General features: G+C 32.9%; 3 protein-coding genes across 3 annotated transcripts; all 3 read left to right on the top strand.

Annotated features, from left to right (window-relative positions):
• The first annotated feature begins 1,421 nt into the window (after positions 1-1,421).
• LOC114718817 (UPF0481 protein At3g47200-like) lies at positions 1,422-2,756 on the top strand. Its single transcript, XM_028904259.1, has one exon. The coding sequence runs from the start codon at positions 1,422-1,424 to the stop codon at positions 2,754-2,756; it is 1,335 nt and encodes a 444-aa protein (XP_028760092.1).
• A 5,029-nt stretch (positions 2,757-7,785) lies between these two features.
• LOC114718816 (UPF0481 protein At3g47200-like) lies at positions 7,786-10,051 on the top strand. Its single transcript, XM_028904258.1, has 3 exons — positions 7,786-8,718; positions 9,759-9,874; positions 9,961-10,051. The coding sequence occupies exons 1-3, from the start codon at positions 7,786-7,788 to the stop codon at positions 10,049-10,051; spliced, it is 1,140 nt and encodes a 379-aa protein (XP_028760091.1).
• Positions 10,052-16,307: 6,256 nt separating this feature from the next.
• LOC114718814 (UPF0481 protein At3g47200-like) lies at positions 16,308-18,792 on the top strand. The gene is made up of 4 exons (XM_028904257.1): positions 16,308-16,344; positions 17,407-17,899; positions 17,983-18,092; positions 18,134-18,792. Exons 2-4 carry the CDS (start codon positions 17,410-17,412, stop codon positions 18,725-18,727), a joined length of 1,194 nt encoding a protein of 397 aa, XP_028760090.1. The 5' UTR covers positions 16,308-16,344; positions 17,407-17,409; the 3' UTR covers positions 18,728-18,792.
• Positions 18,793-22,089: the final 3,297 nt, after the last annotated feature.

Below are 22,089 nucleotides of genomic sequence, written 5' to 3'. Positions count from 1 at the left end.
TATATTAAGAATAGAAGGGAGTAGTATTTAGCTTGAAATTTTATCATGGATTCTTCCAACCCACGTTGACGATTCTCATAGTGCTGTATTGGAAAACGAAAGATGCCCCCACGCGCACATGACGATGGATGAAAAGGCCTGATCCTCGCAATATATATATTACTGTATTGAAGCAGCAAGCTTGCTTTTTTTTTTTTTTTTAAAGATAAAGAAGTAACAACCTTTAATTAAACCCATTATAAAGCATGATGAAAAAGCCTAATCCTCTCAATATAAATATTACTGTATTGAAGCAACAAGCTTGCTTAAGAAGCAACAACCTTTAATTAGACCCATTATAAAGCATGACGATGGATTGAAAAAGCCTAATCCTCTCAATATAAATATATACTGTGTTGGAGCAACAAGCTTGCTTTTTTTTTTCAAAGATAAAGAAGCAACGACCTTTAATTAGACTCATGATAAAGCATATCCGTGCACGCGGAACTGATACGATAATTTTGACGATGACGTTTTGAAGATTCCCAGAAATCCTCAGGGGCTTTTTCATTTGAAATGAATTAAACCCCCAATTCTTTGGTGTTCCGTGCTAATTATATATGATGATTTTGATGAAAGAAGACACTGCTGGTTATCTGCCAAAATTGACCAAGCTTGGTGCCAGGTTGCTTCTGTGTCTATGCAACTCACAAATTAAATAACAAAATATTGTCAAATTCTGCAGAAGTTTAGTATTATTAAAGGAAGACTTGAATAATTGAATTCACTTGACTTGACCTGTGGCCTAGTTTACTGAGAAGACATATATATTACAGGTTCCTCAGTCATCACCAACCCAAAATTCCGAGGAAGACGAAAGGCCACGAGTTCACCATTCCTCAGATTCTTCCCATTACCCGTCAAAATGTAAGTTGATTTTCGTCCTCCAATTACTTTGTCTTTAATTTGTCTTTTTCTCAGTGGATGAATTGTTCCTCTTCCTCATATGTACGCCGTTGACTCTCCATTTTGCATATATATAGCAGAGTCCACACACACACACACACAGACACACAGAGTACTTGAACTGAAGCTATCTTTACTCAGGGCCAACATCTAGTTTATTTTCTCTTTTACAGCAAGTTTCAATTTCTCTCAAGCTAAGTCCTTCTGTTTTCACAAAAAATTTAGTTTTAATCAATTTGTTTCCTTTTGTTAACGACCCATCCAACCCGTCGATTGAAGCTTTCTGTTAAATGTTCTCTTGTCAGCAAATAATTTTCAGACTGCAGTTTCAATCCATACGACCAAAGACTCGTATCATTCAATCAAATAGCTTTTTTTTTATTTCCATCTTTACTTCATTCTTTGCAGTGATGAAATATACAACTTGTTGATTTGATCTCCTTATTTATCAAAATTTGAATACGCACACACAGATAATGGGGGAAGCAGTTGACCTAACCGAAGGATTCAATCACATCACAGTCGATGTAAAAATGCTACAAGATTCACTTGTAAAAAGCCTGGGAGACAAATTGAAGAAGCTTCCTCCTTTGTCCAGTAAATGTACCATTTGTAAAGTTCCTGCTCATCTACGAGAACGAAATGATAAAGCCTTCACTCCTCGAGAAATTTCAATTGGTCCGCTTCATCACAACAATCTAAACCTCAAACACATGGAAGAACACAAACTGAGGTTACTGAAGGACTTTCTGTCACGAGCAAAGGTAAGCCTACATGACTGGGTCCAACTTTTGAAGGAGAAAGAATTGTATCTACGAAACTGTTATGCAGACCCCATTGAATTTGACAGTGACAAGTTTATTGAGATCATTCTTGTGGATTCCGCTTTCATTCTTGAGCTATTCTTCAGAAATATCGCAGATAAGAACCAGTTGCAGGATCAGTATGATCATTTCTTTGGCGGCCCGTGGAAGCTACGGTTCATTAAAACTGACATGCTTCTGCTTGAAAATCAAGTTCCTTTCTCCATCATCGAGGACCTTCTTTTATTAACAAAATCAGACATTGTTCCCATAAAGAACGACGTTCGGCGTTCAGCAATCATGCTAACCTACGAGTTCTTCAAAAGGAAGTTGAATCTGCTAGATATGGATGACTTCAATATTGAGGAAAAAGTGGGTAAACTGGAAATACAACATTTTGTTGATTTTGCAAGAATTTGTTATGTCCCTCGAGTTCTTCCAAGCAAAAACAAACTAAAATGCGTGACTATGCCAAGGGCAACGAAGTTACGTGAAGCTGGAGTGAAGTTCAAGGTGAAGAACAGTGGGAATCCATTTGATATCAAATTCAAAGACGGGGTGTTAGAAATCTCACGGTTAAGAATTAAAGATGACACAGAGATTCTTCTGAGGAATCTGATTGCATACGAACGTTGTCACTTGCACGATAATTATATGAATGACTTCCTGTTTATCCTGGATCGTCTGGTAGAGACACCGGGTGATGTGGAGTTGCTGACGCATTGTGGGGTTATTGAGTCAAAACTATCAGGAACTCAAGAAGCGGCTTCCCTGATGAATAACCTTTGTCCAGGAGTAACCATGGCGAGAAGAAGGTTTTACTTCTCAGATCTGTGTGAGGAGGTGAGTGATTATTATAGAGTGCCTTGGCATAAATGGAGGCTAATTCTGAAAGAGGACTATTTTAGTAATCCCTGGGCCATCATCTCTGTGATTGCAGCAGTGTCACTTCTTCTACTCACCTTCGTGCAGACTTATTATACTGTCATATCCTATTATTTTAGCTAGTATATATATGTTTGTAATTAATAGGTTTCACCGCTTAGCAGATTATTGTTGTTATTTATCATCGATCACAAATATGTTTGTGTCCGTGTGTGTATATATACCCATCTCTCTATGTATATATAAGTAAGAGAGAGACTGATATTTTAATAATCTTCATGGACAGATCCATGGTTGGGTTACTGTGATTATCGTACTGTAGTTGGTTGTTAAATACGCGTGTGTGTAATGGAAGTTGGTGTTTTGTGAAGACATATGACATCTCTATTGGATCCGTTGTTATGATCGGACACAAAAAGAAGCTAGTGCAAACTCATCACATTCCACTAATAAGAAAAAAAATATTCTCTCTTCTGAGCAGAAGTACTTTCAATCGGACCCATATCACGTTCTCTAGGGTTGTTGAAGAGAACAAAGTTGTTAAAATATTTTTTTAAAAAACATGTTTAGCATCCTAAAATATTTTATGCATTCAACATCTTGAAATATTATTTTTTTTAATATGCTTTTCACATTCCAAATTATATTTTAATGCATCCACATCCTTAATTCCTAAGTATAAATTTGCAATAAAAAATATTTAGATGCTGAATACATCTGAAAAAATAGTTGAAGGCAATCCAAAATATTTTAAAACATTTGATATACCTGAAAATATACTACTTTCGGTCTTTAATATAAGAGTTAGTTTAACATTCAATTTGGTTACAAATATAAAATTTCAATTCACTATATCTTTAATATTTATCTATTTTGCTATTAAATAATTTTCATAATAGCTGCACATGTGTTAATGAAATACTATTAATGGGTAATTTAAACACACATGATTAATAAGAGTATTTTAAGAAATATAACATTTATTTATTACAAATAACTAATTTAACTAACTTTTTTTAATCTCTTCAAATTAATTAATTAAGTATTATATTAAAGATCGTTGGTGATACTTCATGTTACTGGATACATATTCACCCAACAGAAATTGACATAAGGTCAATTCATCCCTCTTCCCTCCATGTCTCTTTATGAAGTTTGACGGAATCAAGTTAACAAAATCCAATTAACCTTGCCAAAAAAAAATCTTACACAATCCACAACATATCCTGCCAATAACGTCGGATCACTAAAATCAATGTGATGCTTTGTTCATACAAAACTTCAATTCTGTATACGACAGTCGTGAGCCGACGAATATTGAAATTGAAGGGTTGTTGAAGAGTGAGGAAAAGGAGATGTTAAAATATAGTGCAGTTATAATAATGAGTCGTATGTAATTAATAATATAACAACTAGTTAGAGAAGTTCGATTTATCATAAATATAAGACTTCAGTTTACATTGTCTTCTAAATTTATATAATGTTCTTTTCAAAACATCAATCAATAAGGAATCCCATCAAGCATAGTTTCAATGTACATAATTGAATAGGATAGTTTAGAAAATCTAATAAATATTTATCACAAATAACTAATTTAAGTAATTTTTTAAATATTTTAAAATTAATTATCTAACTCTTACATTGAGAATTTGAGGTAGTTATTTAATTAATAATCTGATTATGTGTGAGTTTTATCAATTTGGATTAGGTGATGATAAAATACTCATCTTAATCATAATGTGAATGTCTCCCATTCATATTGAGCGAGTCAAGAGGACTAACCATCCACAAGGAAAAAGAAAAAATACAGGGTACGTACGGTTCAAGAGGACTAACCATCTACAAGAAAAAAGAAAATATTGACCAAAAAAAATCGAAAAAAATGATCAGGTTGAAAGGAAAAAAACCAAAAAATTAATCGCTGAAAAGTTTGATAATAAGCAAGTAAGAAACAGATATATAAATTCTGATACATAAAAACAACACCAAGAACAAGCAAGTCTCGAAACACCACAAAGCTATGATAGTATCAGATTTTAACCCTATTACACCCCCAAAACCATGGTTTGAGAGGCATCAACTTTGGAGAAATAATCCGAAACTATAGTTTGGGTCAAAACCATGGTTTTTAAGCCCAAAACCATGGTTTCAAAAGAAGTAAATCCATTCTGCTTCTGGCTCAAATCGAAGAGTATGATTATGCCTGTCAGAGTAGATCTTAATAATAATATGAATTTAACATCCCTCAATTATTTTTTTATAAACATATTTAATCTTATATTTTATAAATATATATACACATATTAATTATTTATTAATTATATTATCTTATGTATTATTAATTATGTTGGTAAAAAATATATTATTAACAATTTATTCCTTCAAATTAAAATATATAATAAAATCTATCTTTATGTAATTATCATATTAACTTATACTTTTTTTAGTAATTTGTATATATAAAAAGTGTTGCTGATAATAACTATCTAAACATTCTCACTTCTCATAATCACTTTTTCATAAAATCTATTCTTCTTATAATTTATTCTTTAGAAGCTATTCTCCAAATCATAGTTTGGTTTCATTCAAACATGTCCTAAGTATCAAAGATTTAATTTAACAAAACATATCATAATTCCAAGACAAAAATAAAAATCCATCGGTAAAAGAAGAAGCAGTGAGACGGAGAAGAGAGGGAGGGGAAATTAAAACACACACTTGAGAACAAGGACGAGGCATGAAGAGAGAAGGAGAGAGAGCATAAACCGGAAGTCTAGGAGCCAAGAGATGACGCAGACGGCAAGAAACAAAGTAGGGACTTGAGACCTTAGGGCCTAGGCTAGGGAAATACTCCCTCCGTTCCTTATTATAAGAGACATTTGATGCTTATAGCATGTTCCTAAATATAAGAGACACTTAAAAGTTGTCTCTACTTTTTTGTGTTGATTTCCTATTTTACCCATATTTATTGTCTCCAACTCACACACTCTCTCCCTCCCACTTCTCTTTTTTTTAATAATTTAATTGTTCTCTCTCATGCTCTCTCTCCTTATTAATGAGGGCATTTTTGAAAAAAAAATTATACTTTTTACACATTAATTGTTCTTAACTAATTTTAACTGTTTTTTTTATCAACGTAATTCGGTTATTCGTCTCTTATAATAAGGAACGGAGGGAGTACTGAAGACTGAAAGCTAGGAAAGGGAATATTGGGTTATAAAAAAAAAAAACTAATAAATGAACTTGGATGGAACTGACGCAGAAATTGATGATGGCGTTTCCCAGAAAGTTTCGGGGATTATGTATGATTGATTTTGGGGACTATGAAAGACGACTTTGCTACTTACTTGACTGCCAAAATTGACAGCTGCGTGGGTTCCTTCTGTCTGCAGCTCATAAATCAAATAACAATATTATTACTTCTATTTTTAGTATAATAACTAATTTAACTTTTAATTTAATATTAAATATAAGATTTTAATTTATTCTGTTTTTTATATTTATCTACTTTTTTTAAAATAGAAATATTTTAGTTAATATATATTATTAATAAATATATTTTAGGTAAGATAATACTTATGTATTTATTACAAATAACTAATTTAACTAATTTTTTTAATCAAATCAAATTAATAAACTAACTTTTATATTAAGAACTTTAGTATTAACTTATACAAAACGCAATATAATTGAGGGTAAAGCAACGAAGACTTGACTATTGACTTGGCCACTACTTCACTGAGATGACAAATATACACACAGTGTGAGAGGCCTAGTTAGTTCCTTAGTCGTCAGAAAAGCAAACTTGCGAGGAAGAAGAAAGGCCAACAGCTCACCATTTCTCCGCTGCTTCTATCACTAAAAATGTAAGCTTACTTTAATTCTCTATTTCGTTTCTTTCTGCCATCTTGTCAATGGATGAATCGTTCCTCTTTTGTTCCTCGTAAATATGCTGTTAACTTCCTATTTTGCATATATAGTCACTCCATATATGTCTTTTATTATTCACAGTACTTGAGCTGAAGCTGTCTCTATTCAAGGCCAACATCGAGTTTTCTTTTTAATATATACGGGCTTTAAAATATAAACATCAAAATTTTGAAATTTTTACTTCTAATTAATTATATACTTTGTTCATCTCTTTCTTTCACTTATTCTCTCTCAATTCCTTTTCCACTCATTCCCTCAGGCACTTAACCACTGCATATATAAGAGTGTTTAAGAAAATAACTTATATTTTTTATATGTTTATTGTCTTTAACTAATTTTAATTAACTTTTTAAGTTGCATAGTTTAGTTATTTGATATTTATATTTTGAACAATAGAAACTAGCAAGTTTCAATTTCTCTCAACTCCTTCGATTTCCACAAAAATTTTAGTTTTGATTTGATTCATTTTGTTAATAACCCTTCCAGTGAATGAAGCTTTCTTAAACATTCTTAGTTAGCATATTAATTATTTTAAAAGTTTAACTTGTAAATTTATTTCAAAATTTTTTATTTAAGAGCAATACTACCTAAAAAAATTTTTTAGGTTCAACGTTGCCACGAAATTATTAAAATAGAGCAATATTGAAAAATTTGACAATAAATGTTAATATTTTAACTCCCAAACACTAGTTTTCTAATGGGGTAGGACAATATTGCTATGTTTTGAAATATCTGAATCCAAAAATACTATCCAAAGAGGCTTTCGGGGCAACATTAATTTGAGCCAAAAACTTTGGGGGCAAATGCATACCTTCCGCGTATTTTCAAACTATGTCACTGAACTAGAGTTCCAAACCACACAATCAAAGACCGGTATCACTAGCTTTTGTCTTTCGATCTTTACTTGTTCTATGCGGTGATGAAATATACAACTTGATGCCCTTAATTATTTCATAATTTGAATATGCATTTGTACACACACACACGTATACAGATAATGGGGGAAGCAGACGTAACCGAAGGATTCAATAACATCACGGTCGATGTATCGGATTCACTGGTGAAAAGCCTGGGAGACAAATTGCAGATGCTTCCTCCTTTGTCCCGTAAATGTACCATTTGTAAAGTTCCTACTCATCTACGAGAACGAAATGAGAAAGCCTTCACTCCTCGAGAAATTTCAATTGGTCCGCTCCATCACAACAATCTGAACCTCAAACACATGGAAGAACACAAACTGAGGTTACTGAAGGACTTTCTGTCACGAGCAAAGGTAAGCCTACATGACTGTGTCCACCTTTTGAAGAAGAAAGAAGTGTATCTACGAAACTGTTATGCAGACCCCATTGAATTTGACAGTGACAAGTTTATTGAGATCATTCTGGTAGATTCCGCTTTCATTCTTGAACTATTCTTCAGAAATGTCTCAGGTAATAACCAGTTGCAGGATCAGTATGATCATTTTTTTGGCGGCCCATGGAAGGTACGATTCATTAAAACTGACATGCTTCTGCTTGAAAATCAAGTTCCTTTCTCCATCATCGAGGACCTTCTTTTATTAACGAAATCAGACGTTCTTCCCATAAAGAACGACGTTCGGCGTTCAGCAATCATGCTAACCTACGAGTTCTTCAAAAGGAAGTTGAATCTGCTAGATATAGATAACTTCAATATTGAGGAAAAAGTGGGTGAACTGGAAATACAACATTTTGTTGATTTTGCCAGAATTTGTTATGTCCCTCGAGTTCTTCCAAGCAAAAACAAACTAGAGTGCGTGACTATGCCAAGGGCAACAAAGTTACGCGAAGCTGGAGTGAAGTTCAAGGTGAAGAACGGCGGGAGTCCTTTTGACATCGGATTCAAAGATGGGGTATTGGAAATCTCACGGTTGAGAATAAAAGATGCGACGGAGATTTTTCTGAGGAATCTGATTGCATACGAACGTTGTCACTTGCACGACAATTATATGAATGACTACGTCTTTGTCTTGGATCGCCTGATAGAGACAGCAGGTGACGTGGAGTTACTGATGCATTGTGGGATTATAGAGACAAAGTTATCAGGAACTCAAGAAGTGGCTTCTCTGGTGAACGAGCTTTGGCCGGGAATGGCCATGGCGAGAAGAAGGTTCTACTTCTCAGATCTGTGTGGGGAGGTGAGTGAGTATTATAGAGTGCCTTGGCATAAATGGAGGCTAATTCTGAAAGAGGACTATTTTAGTAATCCTTGGGCCATCATCTCTGTGATTGCAGCAATGTCACTTCTTCTACTCACCTTCGTGCAGACTTGTTATACTGTCATGTCCTATTATTTTAGCTAGTGTATGTGTCATTAAACAAAATTTCTCTGCTTAGCAGATTATTGTTGTTATTTATCATCGATCACAAATATGTTTGTGTCTGTGTGTGTATACCCATCTCTCTATGTATATATAAGTAAGAGAGAGATTGATATTTTAATAATCTTCATGGACAGATCCTCCGTTGGGTTACTGTGATTATCGTACTATAGTTGGTTGTTAAATGTGTGTGTATAGTGGAAGTTGGTGTTTTGTGAAGAGATATGACATCTCTATTGAATCCATTGTTATGATTGGATACAACAAGAAGCTAGTGCAAACTCGTTACATTAATATCATCATCAATATCAATATCAATCAATATATATATATATATATATATAGAATCTTTTCCACCAAGCCAGCTCAAATATGGCTTATTCTCAGTCTTAGATACATATTACTGTTCGCAAGCCAGTTTAGTTTACCTTGGGCTTTGTTTGAGCCGACTTTAGTTAATGTCATGACTTGGGTTTCGCATTCAGCCCATTCGTTTCCACTTTCCAAGAGCTTTCTACCAATTCAAATTTCAAAATTCCCAAGCCTCCCACCGTGGCAAGTTCGGTTTCGTACTTCTCCTAGCACCTACCTCAGATGCTATAACTTTCCTATCTCCCTCATTCTCACCTCAAATTCTTCTTCCACAAACCGCTCTATGGTTTTTTCTTCTTCACAGTCTTCTTTCATGCTCGTCGATGAATCAGTGCTTCCCTCTTAAGCATTCGGCAAGGCATTTGTGCTCTCTGCTCTTCTTCTAATTTTCTTCATCTCTTCCATCTCCCTCTCACTATTGCTTCTGCTCCTCCCCTGCTCTTCTTTCAAATTTATCTCGTAGATCCCCATTACTGATTATGTAGATGTGTGTGAACGGTGGGGAGATATTCGACAAGCACTGCTCCCAGCAAAATCAAAGTTCTTACCGGGCATCTTCTCTTTCCATGTATGATTTCGTCTATCTACCAATGGGTTGCAGGTAAGTGCAATACGGTACCTACTATCGAAAATCAGTTCTATATCTTGCACATATTAATGGTTCATGACTGCATGCTTCTTTCTCAGGAAATTTGAGCATGACAAGGAGCAATCGAATATGGGTTACACGTTTGTGGATTACACATCAGTAAGAGCTGCGTTTCTGTGTTTCCTATAATTCAACGGGCAGAAGTGGCCTGGTAATGAGAACTGGAAGGTCTGCGAGGCAGCTAAGGGCCAGATTCAAGTGGGTTATCAATTCTTGGTTTGGACTATTTTTTTATCATTGTTATATTCAGTGGACTTTATTTTGGCAACTGTTATGGCAATTTTCTAGGACTTTGTGATATGTAATACATATTTCAAACCAATTTTAAACTTTGAATTATTTTATTGTGTGATGCACTGTCAGGCTTGGGCTCCTGCTGCACTTTATTATGTTTTTTTTTCCCCTTTTCATTCCTTCGTTTAATTAATTTGGGTAAAGTTTCATTTCTGCAAGTGCTCTATTATTCATTGGTGTATACTCAGTTCTTTACACTTAACAATAAACAGTTATTATGTATTTGTCCTATAAAGTCGATTCACAATTCTTATATATTTGTTTTCTTTGTTGGTATTCCAAGTGTAGGAGGTCAGCTCAAACATGCCATGCTGTGTGCCGGGATAATAATGAAGATCCTCTTTGATTGTGAGGCATGGGGTTTATTATTAAAAACTAAAATGATAAGGTTTTGAGTCTAAGGATCGACTTACTTATAATTTTAATTCTTTAACAACATATATAATCTGTGTTCTTGGACTACGTTACATGCACTTCATAATGAACATCTGGATTTACACTTATAATCAATTTAAGTGACATTATTATAATATGCTGATCCTTATAAACAAATGGGTAATGCTCCATCATCAATTTCCCAACTGTATATACAAAGTAGGAAGGACATGAAAGCTTCACATTCTCGATCTGCAAGAGTCAAGAAAAAGACCATAGCATTAATAACAATAATAATCCAATTCATTCTAACATAAACTCACAATATAAGAAGCAATGTTCACCATAAAACTTCAACAACTAACTCATCACTTACCAGAATATGCAAAAGTTATCTCAAAGTTTTCATTCCATGCAATGTTAAAAATTCAAACATTTGTTTTCAAATAAAAAAGTATCAGATCATGTATAAATCAGTGGAAACAAATTCAAATGCTTCTTTGCTGTCAAATACAACCGTGAAGTAACAAAGCACATGATTAAAAAAAAAGACAATATATTCTCATGCTCTGCCAAATGAGACGTGGTAAAAGTTGCAGGTGGATGCTTTTTCTTCTGAATCTAAAGTGCTGTGAGAGATTTTGGCAGTCCAGAAGTAAATGCAGGGAGAATCAGTTTTATATAAAATCAGAGATTTAGAGGATGACTTTTCTGAGGTATTGTCCCTTTCCTCTGCTACGTGTAGATTTCTACATCAGTTTTCTCTTCCTTCTTTTCTGTTTCACAGAGTTTAGCATCACTTAACCATTATTTCTTAAACGTGCGTGCATCAGGAAAACAAATAACATGCTTTGATCGCAAGGCTAACTTTGATTTGTAGAAAGTTTGGGGAAGGACTGTTTTCAGAAGTTTCATTCAGGTGATATTTCATAATTACTAATTACTGACAAAAGGAAATAGAAACATTATTGGGTGATATTGTAGGTATCTATATGAATGTAGATAAGAAAAGCTCTGTTTTGGCTGTCTGAAACTAATAAGCTGGCCCGACCAAGTTAATATATCATTGATTTACACAAATTGTTGAAAATATACCCAGCTTTTGAATAAATTCTAATGTTATGTACATATATTGGCTATCTTATTCTCTCACTGCTTCTATATCTTTTAATTACTACACCTCTCAGTTCCTGTGTTGTAAGCCAATAGCTTCTATATAAAATATGGTGTCGTGTTGTTGTTGTTTTTTTTTTTTTTTGTTTGGGTTGTATCTGGATCAGTGAGTCAATACGAGAAGATTTTCCTAATTTATGTTCTATCTCAGAAAGGAAATATTGTGCCTAAAAAACTTCAATGTAGCTTTATGCATTTTTGATGGAATTAAGAGGTGTAAGGGGGGTCTCTTTTTTAAATGCAGGCACAAGGAACTATAATCCATTAGAGGCTATTAGCTTTTTGTCTTTGGTATACCAGTGAAGCGGTACATGGCAATATCAATGCGTGTAAAAGAGATAAATAAGTTCGCCTGGCGATATGAGTGAGGAAATATTATGCAGAAGCTATCTTAGTGCAAGTTTCTTATTCGTATGTGCTATTGTTTATGCACGCCAAGTTGTCACCATTACGTTATCAACAGCCCTGTCTCTCAAAGATAAGGGTCATCTGCATCAAAGTACTGACCATTCTGTGTAGAACACATTGTTAGGAGTACTATGTCCGGTATTGTTTTATTGTTAGTATTAATCATGTAGATGTTATGAGACACGTTTCCCAGTGTAGCAATATCGTCAGTATGTATATATAATTGGTCAACCACAATGCCTGCATTATAGTTTAATTTTTAAAGCTTCTTTATGAAAAAGAATGAGGACAAACAATGAGGAAGTTTTAAGTGAAGGCGTCATTTTCCCATTTAAGTTACTTTTTTTTTAACATTTGTCTCTTAATCTGAATTCGTTGCACAATAGTATAAATCATGAAATCTAGAGGATCTTGATGTTTAAGGTTGGTAATTTCTATTGCACCTCATGAATCAATAATAAAATATATCATCCCTGTTAGGTGTTTTCCCCGACTTTCAGCACCTTGCAAGTGATGCTGTGTTTCTATTCTTTTATGTGATGCTCATGATTGATGTTATTTTAGTATGGAATTCTTCAAATTTTACACCTGCTCTAATTTTTTCCTTGAATTATTTGGGGGATGTAAGGCAATAAAATATGTATCCTTGACTTGGGATTTAGAAAATCATAATTACAAGAGGATGATTTGTTTGTTTGTTTAAACCAAGTTGGATTATTTGTTTGTTGATGCAATATGATTATTTGTAATTTTATAACCATTGAAGCCCACGTCCTCACACGTTCCATGAGGAAGTAAGCATTTTTTTATCTTGACATATAAAGATTTTTTCCATTATTTTTTATCATTGAAAAAGAAGGTACAGTTACTATTCAATAAATTTTCTATATGAGTTAGGAGCATAGTAGGATGGAAAATATTTTTCCATAATTGTGTGATGGTTGTTAAAAATCAACTATTATTGGAAGATGTAGGAATTTGCATTATGATATCTAAATGTCAACTGGAAGCATAGAGTCATAAAAATAAATTTTTTTTTTGGGGACCAGCCATAAAAGATAAAGTTGAATTCATAACTATGATTGCTACATTGCATTAAAGGCTAAAATGTCATAACTCTATCAATTAATAGTAGGAAATTATTTTAAATTAATTTGTACATGATACAAATGTAATGAAACAAATATGATCATTTAAATCAAGCTTAGAGATTGTGCTTAGAAATGTTCATATCTTCATTTTCTTATGTGTCATGAATTCATGTGAAATATCATGAATTATGATACATTTATGTGTAGTGAAAGGTGAGATTATTTTTTTGGATAAAATAAAATAAAAAATACTTCAAATTACAAGCTTTCCGCGCATTGCGAGAGAAGCACATGCTAGTTCCACTAATGAGGTAAAAAATATTCCCTCTTCTAGGCAAAAGCACTTTCAATCGCAGCCACATCACGTTCTTTAGATTTGTTGGAGAGAACAAAGTTGCTAGAATATATATTTTTTTAAATATATTTAGTATCATAAAATATTTTATGTATTTAACATTTTGAAATATTATTTTTTATATACTTTTTGCATTCTAAATTATATTTTAATGCATTCATCACCCTTAATTGCTAAGTATAAATTTTCAATAAAAAGTATTTAGGATGCTAAATACACCTGAAAAAATAGTTGAAGGCAATCCAAAATATTTTAAAACATTTGACATACCTGAAAATATACTATTTTTGATTATTAATATAAGAACTAGTTTAACATTTAATTTGATTATAAATGTAAAACTTCAATCCACTATATCTCTAATATTTATTTATTTTGCTATTAAGCAATTTTTATAGTAGTTGTGTGTGTGTTAACGAAATACTATCAATAGATAATTAAACACACACGATTAATAAGAAATTTTAGAAAATATAACATCTATTTATTACAAATAACTAATTTAATTAAGTTTTTTTAATCTCTCTAAATTAATTAATAAAGACAGTAGGTGGTACTTCATGTTACTGGGTACATATTCACCCAACAAAAATTGGCATAAAGTCAATTCATTCCTCTTCCCTCCGTGTATCTTTATGAAGTTTCACGGAATCAAGTTAACAAAAATCCAATTAATCTTGCCATCAAAAAATCTTACACAATCCACAACATATCCTGCCAATAACGTGGGATCACTAAAATCAATGTAATGATTTGTTCATGCAACTCAATTCTGTACACGACAGTTGCGAGCCGACGAATATTGAAATTGAAGGGTTGTTGAAGAGTGGGGAAAAGGAGATGTTAAAATATGGTGCAGTTATAATAATGACTCGTATGTCCTTAATAATATAACGACTAGTTGAGAGATTAGATTTGATTATAAATATAAGACTTGATCTACATTTTTTTCTAAATTTATATAATTTCTTTTCAAAATATCAATCAATAGGGAATCCCATCAAGCATAGTTTCAATGTACATATTTGTTCATATTTGTTACAAATAAATATAATTGAATAGGGTAGTTTAAAAAATCTAATACATTTGTTACAAATAACTAACTTAAATAATTTTTTTAATATTTAAAATTAATTATCTAACTCTTATATCAAGAACTTGAGGTAGTATTATTTAATTAATAATCTGATTATGTGTGAGTTTTATCAATTTGGATTAGATGATGATAAATACTCATCTTAATCATAATGTGAATGGCTCCTATTCATATTGAGCGAGTCAAGAGGACTACCCATCTAGAAGGAAAAAGAAAATATATAGGGTACGTACGGTTAAGAGGACTAACCATCCACAAGGAAAAAGAAAATATTGACAAAAAAAAATAAAATCGAAAAAAATATTATCAGGTTGAACGAAAAAAAGCCAAAAAATTAATCGCTGAAAAGTTTTATAATAAGCAAGCAAGAAACAGATCAGATATATAAATTCGGATACATAAAACAAAACCAAGAACAAGCAAGTCTAGAAAGACCACAAAGCTCTGATAGTATAAGATTTTAACCCTATTACACTAAGTATCAAAGATTTAATTTTACAAAACATATCATAATTCCAAGACAAAAATGAAAATCTACATAAAAAATAAAAATCCATCAGTACAAGAAGAAGCAGTGAGATGGAGAAGAGGGGGAGGGAAAATTAAAACACACACTTGAGAACAAGGACGAGGCATGAAGAGAGAAGGAAAGGGAGCATGAACAGGAAGTCTAGGAACTAAGAGATGACGCAGACGGCAAGAAACAAAGTAAAGACTTGAGACCTTAGGACTTAGGCTAGGGAAATACTGAAGACTGAAAGCTAGGAAAGGGAATATTGGGTTAAAAAAAAAAACTAATAAATGAACTTGGATGGAACTGATGCAGAAATTGATGATGGCGTTTCCCAGAAAGTTTCGGGGATTATGAAAGACGACTTTGCTACTTATTTGACTGCCAAAATTGACAGCTGCGTGGGTTCCTTCTGTCTGCAGCTCATAAATCAAATAACAATATTATAATTTGACCTTTAATTTAGTCTTAAAATGATATCTTAATTTACTCTGTCTCTATTTATTTTTTTGAGATAGTCTTATAACAGCTGCACATGTTAAAGATTCTAGTTAATACATATTATTAAACAATATTTATGTATTTATTACAAATAACTAGTTTAACTAATTTTTTTATTTACTCAAATTAGTAAATAGTTTTTATATTAATAACTGTAGTACTCCTCCGGTCCTAATTATAAGACAATTGACTTATTTGAGGAGAGATTAAGGAAATAAGTTAAGTTTGGTTATTTATAATAAATAGTGTTGCTATCCTAAAATATCCTTGTAATTAAGATATTGGCTTAAAACTATCATTATTAGAAGGATATCTTGGAAAAAATGCATAAATATAAGAGAGAAAATAATTGGGTCTTATTTAGAATCAAATAAATTAGTCAAATTGGGTCTTATAATAAGGACAACCGTAATATTAACTTATACAAAACGCAATATAATTGAGGGTAAAGTAAGGAAGACTTGACTATTGACCTGGCCACTACTTCACTGAGATGACAAATATATACACACAGCGTGAGAGGCCTAGTTAGTTCCTCAGTCGTCAGAAAAGCAAACTTGCGAGGAAGAAGAAAGGCCACCAGCTCACCATTTCTCCGCTGCTCCTATCACTAAAAACGTAAGCTTACTTTAATTCTCTATTTCGTTTCTTTCTACCTTCTTCTCAATCGATGAATCATTCCTCTTTTGTTCCTCGTACATGTGCTATTAACTTCCTATTCTGCATATATAGTGAATCCATATGTGTCTTTTATTATTCACAGTAATTGAGCTGAAGTTGTCTCTATTCAAGGCCAACATCGAGTTTTCTTTTTATGATATACTGGCTTTAAAATATAAGCATCAAAATTTTGAAATTTTTACTTCTAATTAATTATATACTTTTCATCTCCTTTTTTCACTTATTCTCTCTCAATTCCTTTTCCACTCATTCCCTCAGGCACTTAACCTCTGCATAAGAGTGTTTAAGAAAATACTTATATTTTTTTATATGTTTATTGTCTTTAACTAATTTTAATCAACTTTCTGAGTTGCATAATTTAGTTATTTGATATTTATATTTTGAACAATCGAAAGTAGCAAGTTTCATTTCTCTCAACTCCTTCGATTTCCACAAAAACTTTAATTTTGATTTGATTCATTTTGTTAATAAACCTTCCAATAAGTCGAATGAAGCTTTCTTAAACATTCTCAGTTAGCATATTAATTATTTTAAAAGTTTAACTTGTAAATTTATTTCAAAAGCTTTTTTTAAGTGCAATACTACCTAAGGAATTTTTTTAGGTTTAACGTTGCCACAAAATTATTAAAATAGAGCAATATTACCTCTTACCATTGAAAATTTAACAACAAATGTTAATATTTTAACTCTCAACACCAGTTTTCTAATGGGGTAGGAGAATATTGCTATGTATTGAAATATATGAATCCAAATAAACTATCCAAGGAAGCTTTCGGAGCAACATTAATTTGTGCCAAAACTTTGGGGGTAAATTTATACCTTCACCATTAATTTCAAACTATGTCACCGAACTAGAGTTCCAAACCACACAATCAAAGACCGGTATCATTAGCTTTTGTCTTTCAATCTTACTTCATTCTATGCAGTGATGAAATATACAACTTGATCCCCTTAATTATTTCAAAATTTGAATATACATTTATACACACACATATGCAGATAATGGGGCAAGCAGACGTAACCGAAGGATTCAATAACATCACAATCGATGTATCGGATTCACTGGTGAAAAGCCTGGAAGACAAATTGCAGAAGCTTCCTCCTTTGTCCAGTAAATGCAGCATTTCTAGAGTTCCTGTTCTTCTACGAGAACGAAATGAGAAAGCCTTCACTCCTCGAGAAATTTCAATTGGTCCACTTCATCACAACAATGGAAGCCTCAAACACATGGAAGAACACAAACTGAGGTTACTAAGGGACTTTCTGTCACGAGCAAAGGTAAGCCTACGTGACTGTGTTGAACTTTTGGAGAAGAAAGAAGTGTATCTACGAAACTGTTATGCAGACCCCATTGAATTTGACAGTGACAAGTTTATTGAGATCATTCTGGTAGACTCCGCTTTCATTCTTGAACTATTCTTCAGAAATATCTCAGGTAATAACCAGTTGCAGGATCAGTATGATCATTTTTTGGCGGCCCATGGAAGCTACGGTTCATTAAAACCGACATGCTTTTACTTGAAAATCAAGTTCCTTTCTCCATCATCGAGGACCTTCTTTCATTAACAAAATCAGACATTCCCAGAAAGAACGATGTTCGGCGTTCAGCAATCATGCTAACCTACGAGTTCTTCAAAAGGAAGTTGAATCTGCTAGATATGGATAACTTCAATGTTGAGGAAAAAGTGGGTGAACTGGAAATACAACATTTTGTTGATTTTGCCAGAATTTGTTATGTCCCTCGAGTTCTTCCAAGCAAAAACAAACTAAAGTGCGTGACTATGCCGAGGGCAACGAAGTTACGCGAAGCTGGAGTGAAGTTCAGGTGAAGAGCAGTGGGAATCCATTTGATATCAAATTCAAAGAGGGGGTGTTAGAAATCCCACGGTTGAGAATTAAAGATGACACAGAGATTCTTCTGAGGAATCTGATTGCATACGAACGTTGTCACTTGCACGATAATTATGTGAATGACTTCGTGTTTATCCTGGATCGTCTGGTAGAGACACCGGGTGATGTGGAGTTGCTGACGCATTGTGGGGTTATTGAGTCAAAATTATCAGGAACTCAACAAGTGGCTTCTCTGATGAATAACCTTTGTCCAGGAGTAACCATGGCGAGAAGAAGGTTCTACTTCTCAGATCTATGCGAGGAGGCGAGTGATTATTGCAGAGTGCCTTGGCATAAATGGAGGCTAACTCTGAAAGAGAACTATTTTAGTAATCCCTGGGCCATCATCTCTGTGGTTGCAGCAATTTCCCTTCTTCTACTCACCCTCGTGCAGACTGTATATGAAGTTATCTCCTATTATTTTAAGTAGAAGGTGTGAGCTTCCCTCCCTAGGATCCATCAATTACGTACGAACATGTATGTGTTTGTGCCTCTCTCTCTCTTTGCATCCAGAGAGAAGATTAAATTACTAACGATATGAATATCGTATAAGTTGGTTGTATGGTGTGTTTTAATTTCTTGAAGACGTGTATGTATATTTGGATTAGAGTTTTAGAAATGATTTTACAATGTTTGACATAAGAGAAGTTTTGTTCTGACTTACCTGAAAATACTTTTTTAAGTGCTATTAGTGTTTTCCAAACACCCCCAATAAATATCTCTATTCGTTCCGTTGTTATATGCGGTAAGTTTAGGAGAAAAATAATGACTACCGTGAATAAAACATTGTTGATAAATAATGATCAACCATAGTTTTATTAACACGCGTGTGTTGCTTCAGTGGAATATATGCTAATTATATTTATTCAAGTATCTCATTTTTTATTGTCATTGATATAAAAGGTGCCATTTAAAACCTATCTATTTATATTTCCATGTATTGAGATAAAGTTTCAAATTTTAAGATTTGTCAAGAACAAGGTATTTATATTATTATCATCATCATCATCTTGTTCATTATTATTACTGTCATAATTATATTTCAGGCAAAAAAAAATCCCTCTTAACACAAGTAATCCTTGCGTCATTATCCCTGTCATTAAAATGTAGAAACGTCTTAGAGCGGCGATATGCTTCTTTTTTTCCGCTCCCCAAATGGTGCTTTAATAATGCATTATATAGTGAAAATTAATCTGAAAGTACTTATAATTTCTTTCAGTTTTGAAGCATCTCTAATTTTTTTCCCTTCTTTTTATTAGTCCTTTTTAATTTTCTGCCGTTAAACTCGTTATTTCCTGATATTTAAAACTATTAACCAAAGACTAATAGTGTTGAAAAATTTTTGTTAGAAAGCCAAAATAAACTTATCCCGTGGAAGAAATGCCGTAAAACATATTGCTGCAAATTAATCTGTTAATCCCAGGTTATTGGATTAAGAGGTTGTGTGTACTTCCTAACATCATTAATCCTTATTCAATAGTTTTAAATCTCAAGAAATAACAAACTTAGTGGTAGAAAGTTAAAAGACTCAGTAAAAAAAAAAAATGGTTGAATTCAGTAAAAAGGAAAACGAAATGGTTGGATCTGATTCAAACCTTACGGATAACTAAGAGAAATTATTATAATAAGAAAACCCCTAAGAGTTAATATTTATTGTAAAAGACCATAAGAAATTAAAATTTTATTGAAGGATGAGCAATAACCAATTAATCATTATACCCTCATTAAAAAAAAACTTTTTAAAATAAAAAAAATTACAAAGAACAGGGCTCCAGCATCAAAAGTTTGACGCTGATCAAGTTTGTAAAATATAAAAGTTAGTCGTAAGATTAGTTTAAGTTTTAAAAATAAGATCTCAATCTAAATAATTTTAATACATATGATTGCAGAAAATAGTTTATAAATCAATCAATATATTTGTCACAAATAGCTGGCAAAAAAATTTTGCAGGTGAGAAAAATTAGTTTTAAAAGAATTAATAAATATAAATAGTTTAAAATAATTTAATAATTTTTAAAATTTTTTTAAATTAATTAATTAGATTTTATATTAAGCATTTGAAATAGTAATTAGCTTGAAGCTTTATCATGAATTCCGCCAACCCACGTTGGCGATTCTCATCGTGCTATATTGAAAAATGAAAGATGCCCCCGCGCACATGACGAAGGATGAAAAAGCCTAATCCACCTCAATATAAATAGTACTTTATTGAAGGAACAAGCTTGCTTTTTTTTTTTTTTTTCCCAAAGATAAAGAAGCAACAATCTTTAATTAGAGCCATTATAAAGCATATCCGCGCACGCGGAACTGATACGATAATTTTGATGATGACATTTTGAAGATTCCCAGCAATTTTCACGGACTTTTCACACACTCCAAAATGAAATCAACTAAACCCCACTGTGTTTAGTCAAGCTTTTGGTGCTCGGCAATATTTAACTACTACCTACTTCATTAAATATTATTGCTTTCTCAGTTAATGAATTGAGTCGGGTTGTATTAATAACTAACTTAACTAATTCTTTTTTTAAATGATCTTCCTGTAGATTATACATACTACTACCTCTAGTTCTTAATATAAGATCTTGTTTGACTTTTACTTTAGTCTTAAATATAAGACCCCAATCTACTTTGTCTCTCATATTTATGTATTTTTTTTCCAAGGTAGTCCTTCTAACAATGGTAATTCTAGTAACTAGATTAGCAAAGATTTTTTAGAAAAGACAATATTTATTTATTACAAATAGTTAACTTAACTTATTTTCTTAATCCCCTCAAATTAGTTAACTAGTTCTTATAATTAGGACCAGATGTAATATTATTGATGCTGATTGGGAATATACATTAGTCTGGTTTCACGGGCTTCTAAAAAGCAATAGATAGTCTATCATTCCAGCACTGAATCAGAAATAGAGTTCTTGCTGATGTTCTTTGCTTCGTGAATTTGGATTTTTCAGCAAATTATCGTTGTCTGAGCAATTTTCCGTCCTTTCCTGTCTTTTTCTGCTTTTTTATGTTGTATTAGCTCTATCTCAAAAATTAACGGAGGAAGTAGGGGATGAAAAAGCCTTGTCCTTTGAATATTGCTGTATTATTGAATCAACGATAAACTTCAATTACACCCGCTAATTACAAAGCATATCCATCCATCCATCCATCCATGTACGCGAAACTGATACGGTAATTGATGATGATGACAACGTTAAGAAGATTCCCCTCACGGGCTTTTCACATCAAATAAATTAATCCCCCAGTTCTTTGGTGTTCCGTGTGAATTATATATGATGATTTTGATTAAAGAAGACACTGCTGGTTAACCGCCAAAATTGACCCAGCTCGGGGCCGGGTTGCTTCTGTGTCTATGCAACTCACAAATTAAATAACAAAATTAAATTCTGCAAAAGCACAGTATTATTAAAGGAAGACTTAAAATAATTGAATTGACTTGACTTGACTTGTGCCCTAGTTTACTGAGAAGATGTATATATTGCCGCTTCCTCAGTCATCACCAACCCAAACTTCCGAGGAAGACGAAAGGCCACCAGTTCACCATTTCTCAGATTCTTCCCATTACCCATCAAAATGTAAGTTGATTTTCATCCTCCAGTTTCTTTGTCTTTAATTTGCCTTTTTCCCAATGGATGAATCGTTCCTCTTCCTCACATGCACGCCGTAGACTTTCCATTTTGCATATATATAGCAGAGTCCACACACACACACAGAATACTTGAACTGAAGCTATATTTACTCAGGGCCAACATCTAGTTTATTTTCTCTTGTACAGCATGTTTC

Source organism: Neltuma alba, unplaced genomic scaffold, assembly GCF_004799145.2.
Source record: "Neltuma alba isolate B1F8T4 unplaced genomic scaffold, ASM479914v2 tig00011872_pilon, whole genome shotgun sequence".
Taxonomy (NCBI): Eukaryota; Viridiplantae; Streptophyta; class Magnoliopsida; order Fabales; family Fabaceae; genus Neltuma; species Neltuma alba.
This window is presented reverse-complemented; position numbering and strand designations above follow the sequence as displayed.

What these genes read in the sequence shown, in the direction of transcription:
- LOC114718817 (XM_028904259.1), top strand. Translation starts at nt 1,422, where the DNA reads ATGGGGGAAGCAGTTGACCTAACCGAAGGATTCAATCACATCACAGTC.
- LOC114718816 (XM_028904258.1), top strand. Translation starts at nt 7,786, where the DNA reads ATGGAAGAACACAAACTGAGGTTACTGAAGGACTTTCTGTCACGAGCA. An exon ending in TCTCAGATCTGTGTGGGGAG is followed by an intron (nt 8,719 to 9,758) that starts GTGAGTGAGTAT and finishes CTGATTATGTAG; the next exon opens with ATGTGTGTGAACGGTGGGGA. An exon ending in TATCTACCAATGGGTTGCAG is followed by an intron (nt 9,875 to 9,960) that starts GTAAGTGCAATA and finishes CTTCTTTCTCAG; the next exon opens with GAAATTTGAGCATGACAAGG.
- LOC114718814 (XM_028904257.1), top strand. Translation starts at nt 17,410, where the DNA reads ATGGGGCAAGCAGACGTAACCGAAGGATTCAATAACATCACAATCGAT. An exon ending in GGCGGCCCATGGAAGCTACG is followed by an intron (nt 17,900 to 17,982) that starts GTTCATTAAAAC and finishes TAACAAAATCAG; the next exon opens with ACATTCCCAGAAAGAACGAT. An exon ending in ACTTCAATGTTGAGGAAAAA is followed by an intron (nt 18,093 to 18,133) that starts GTGGGTGAACTG and finishes TGATTTTGCCAG; the next exon opens with AATTTGTTATGTCCCTCGAG.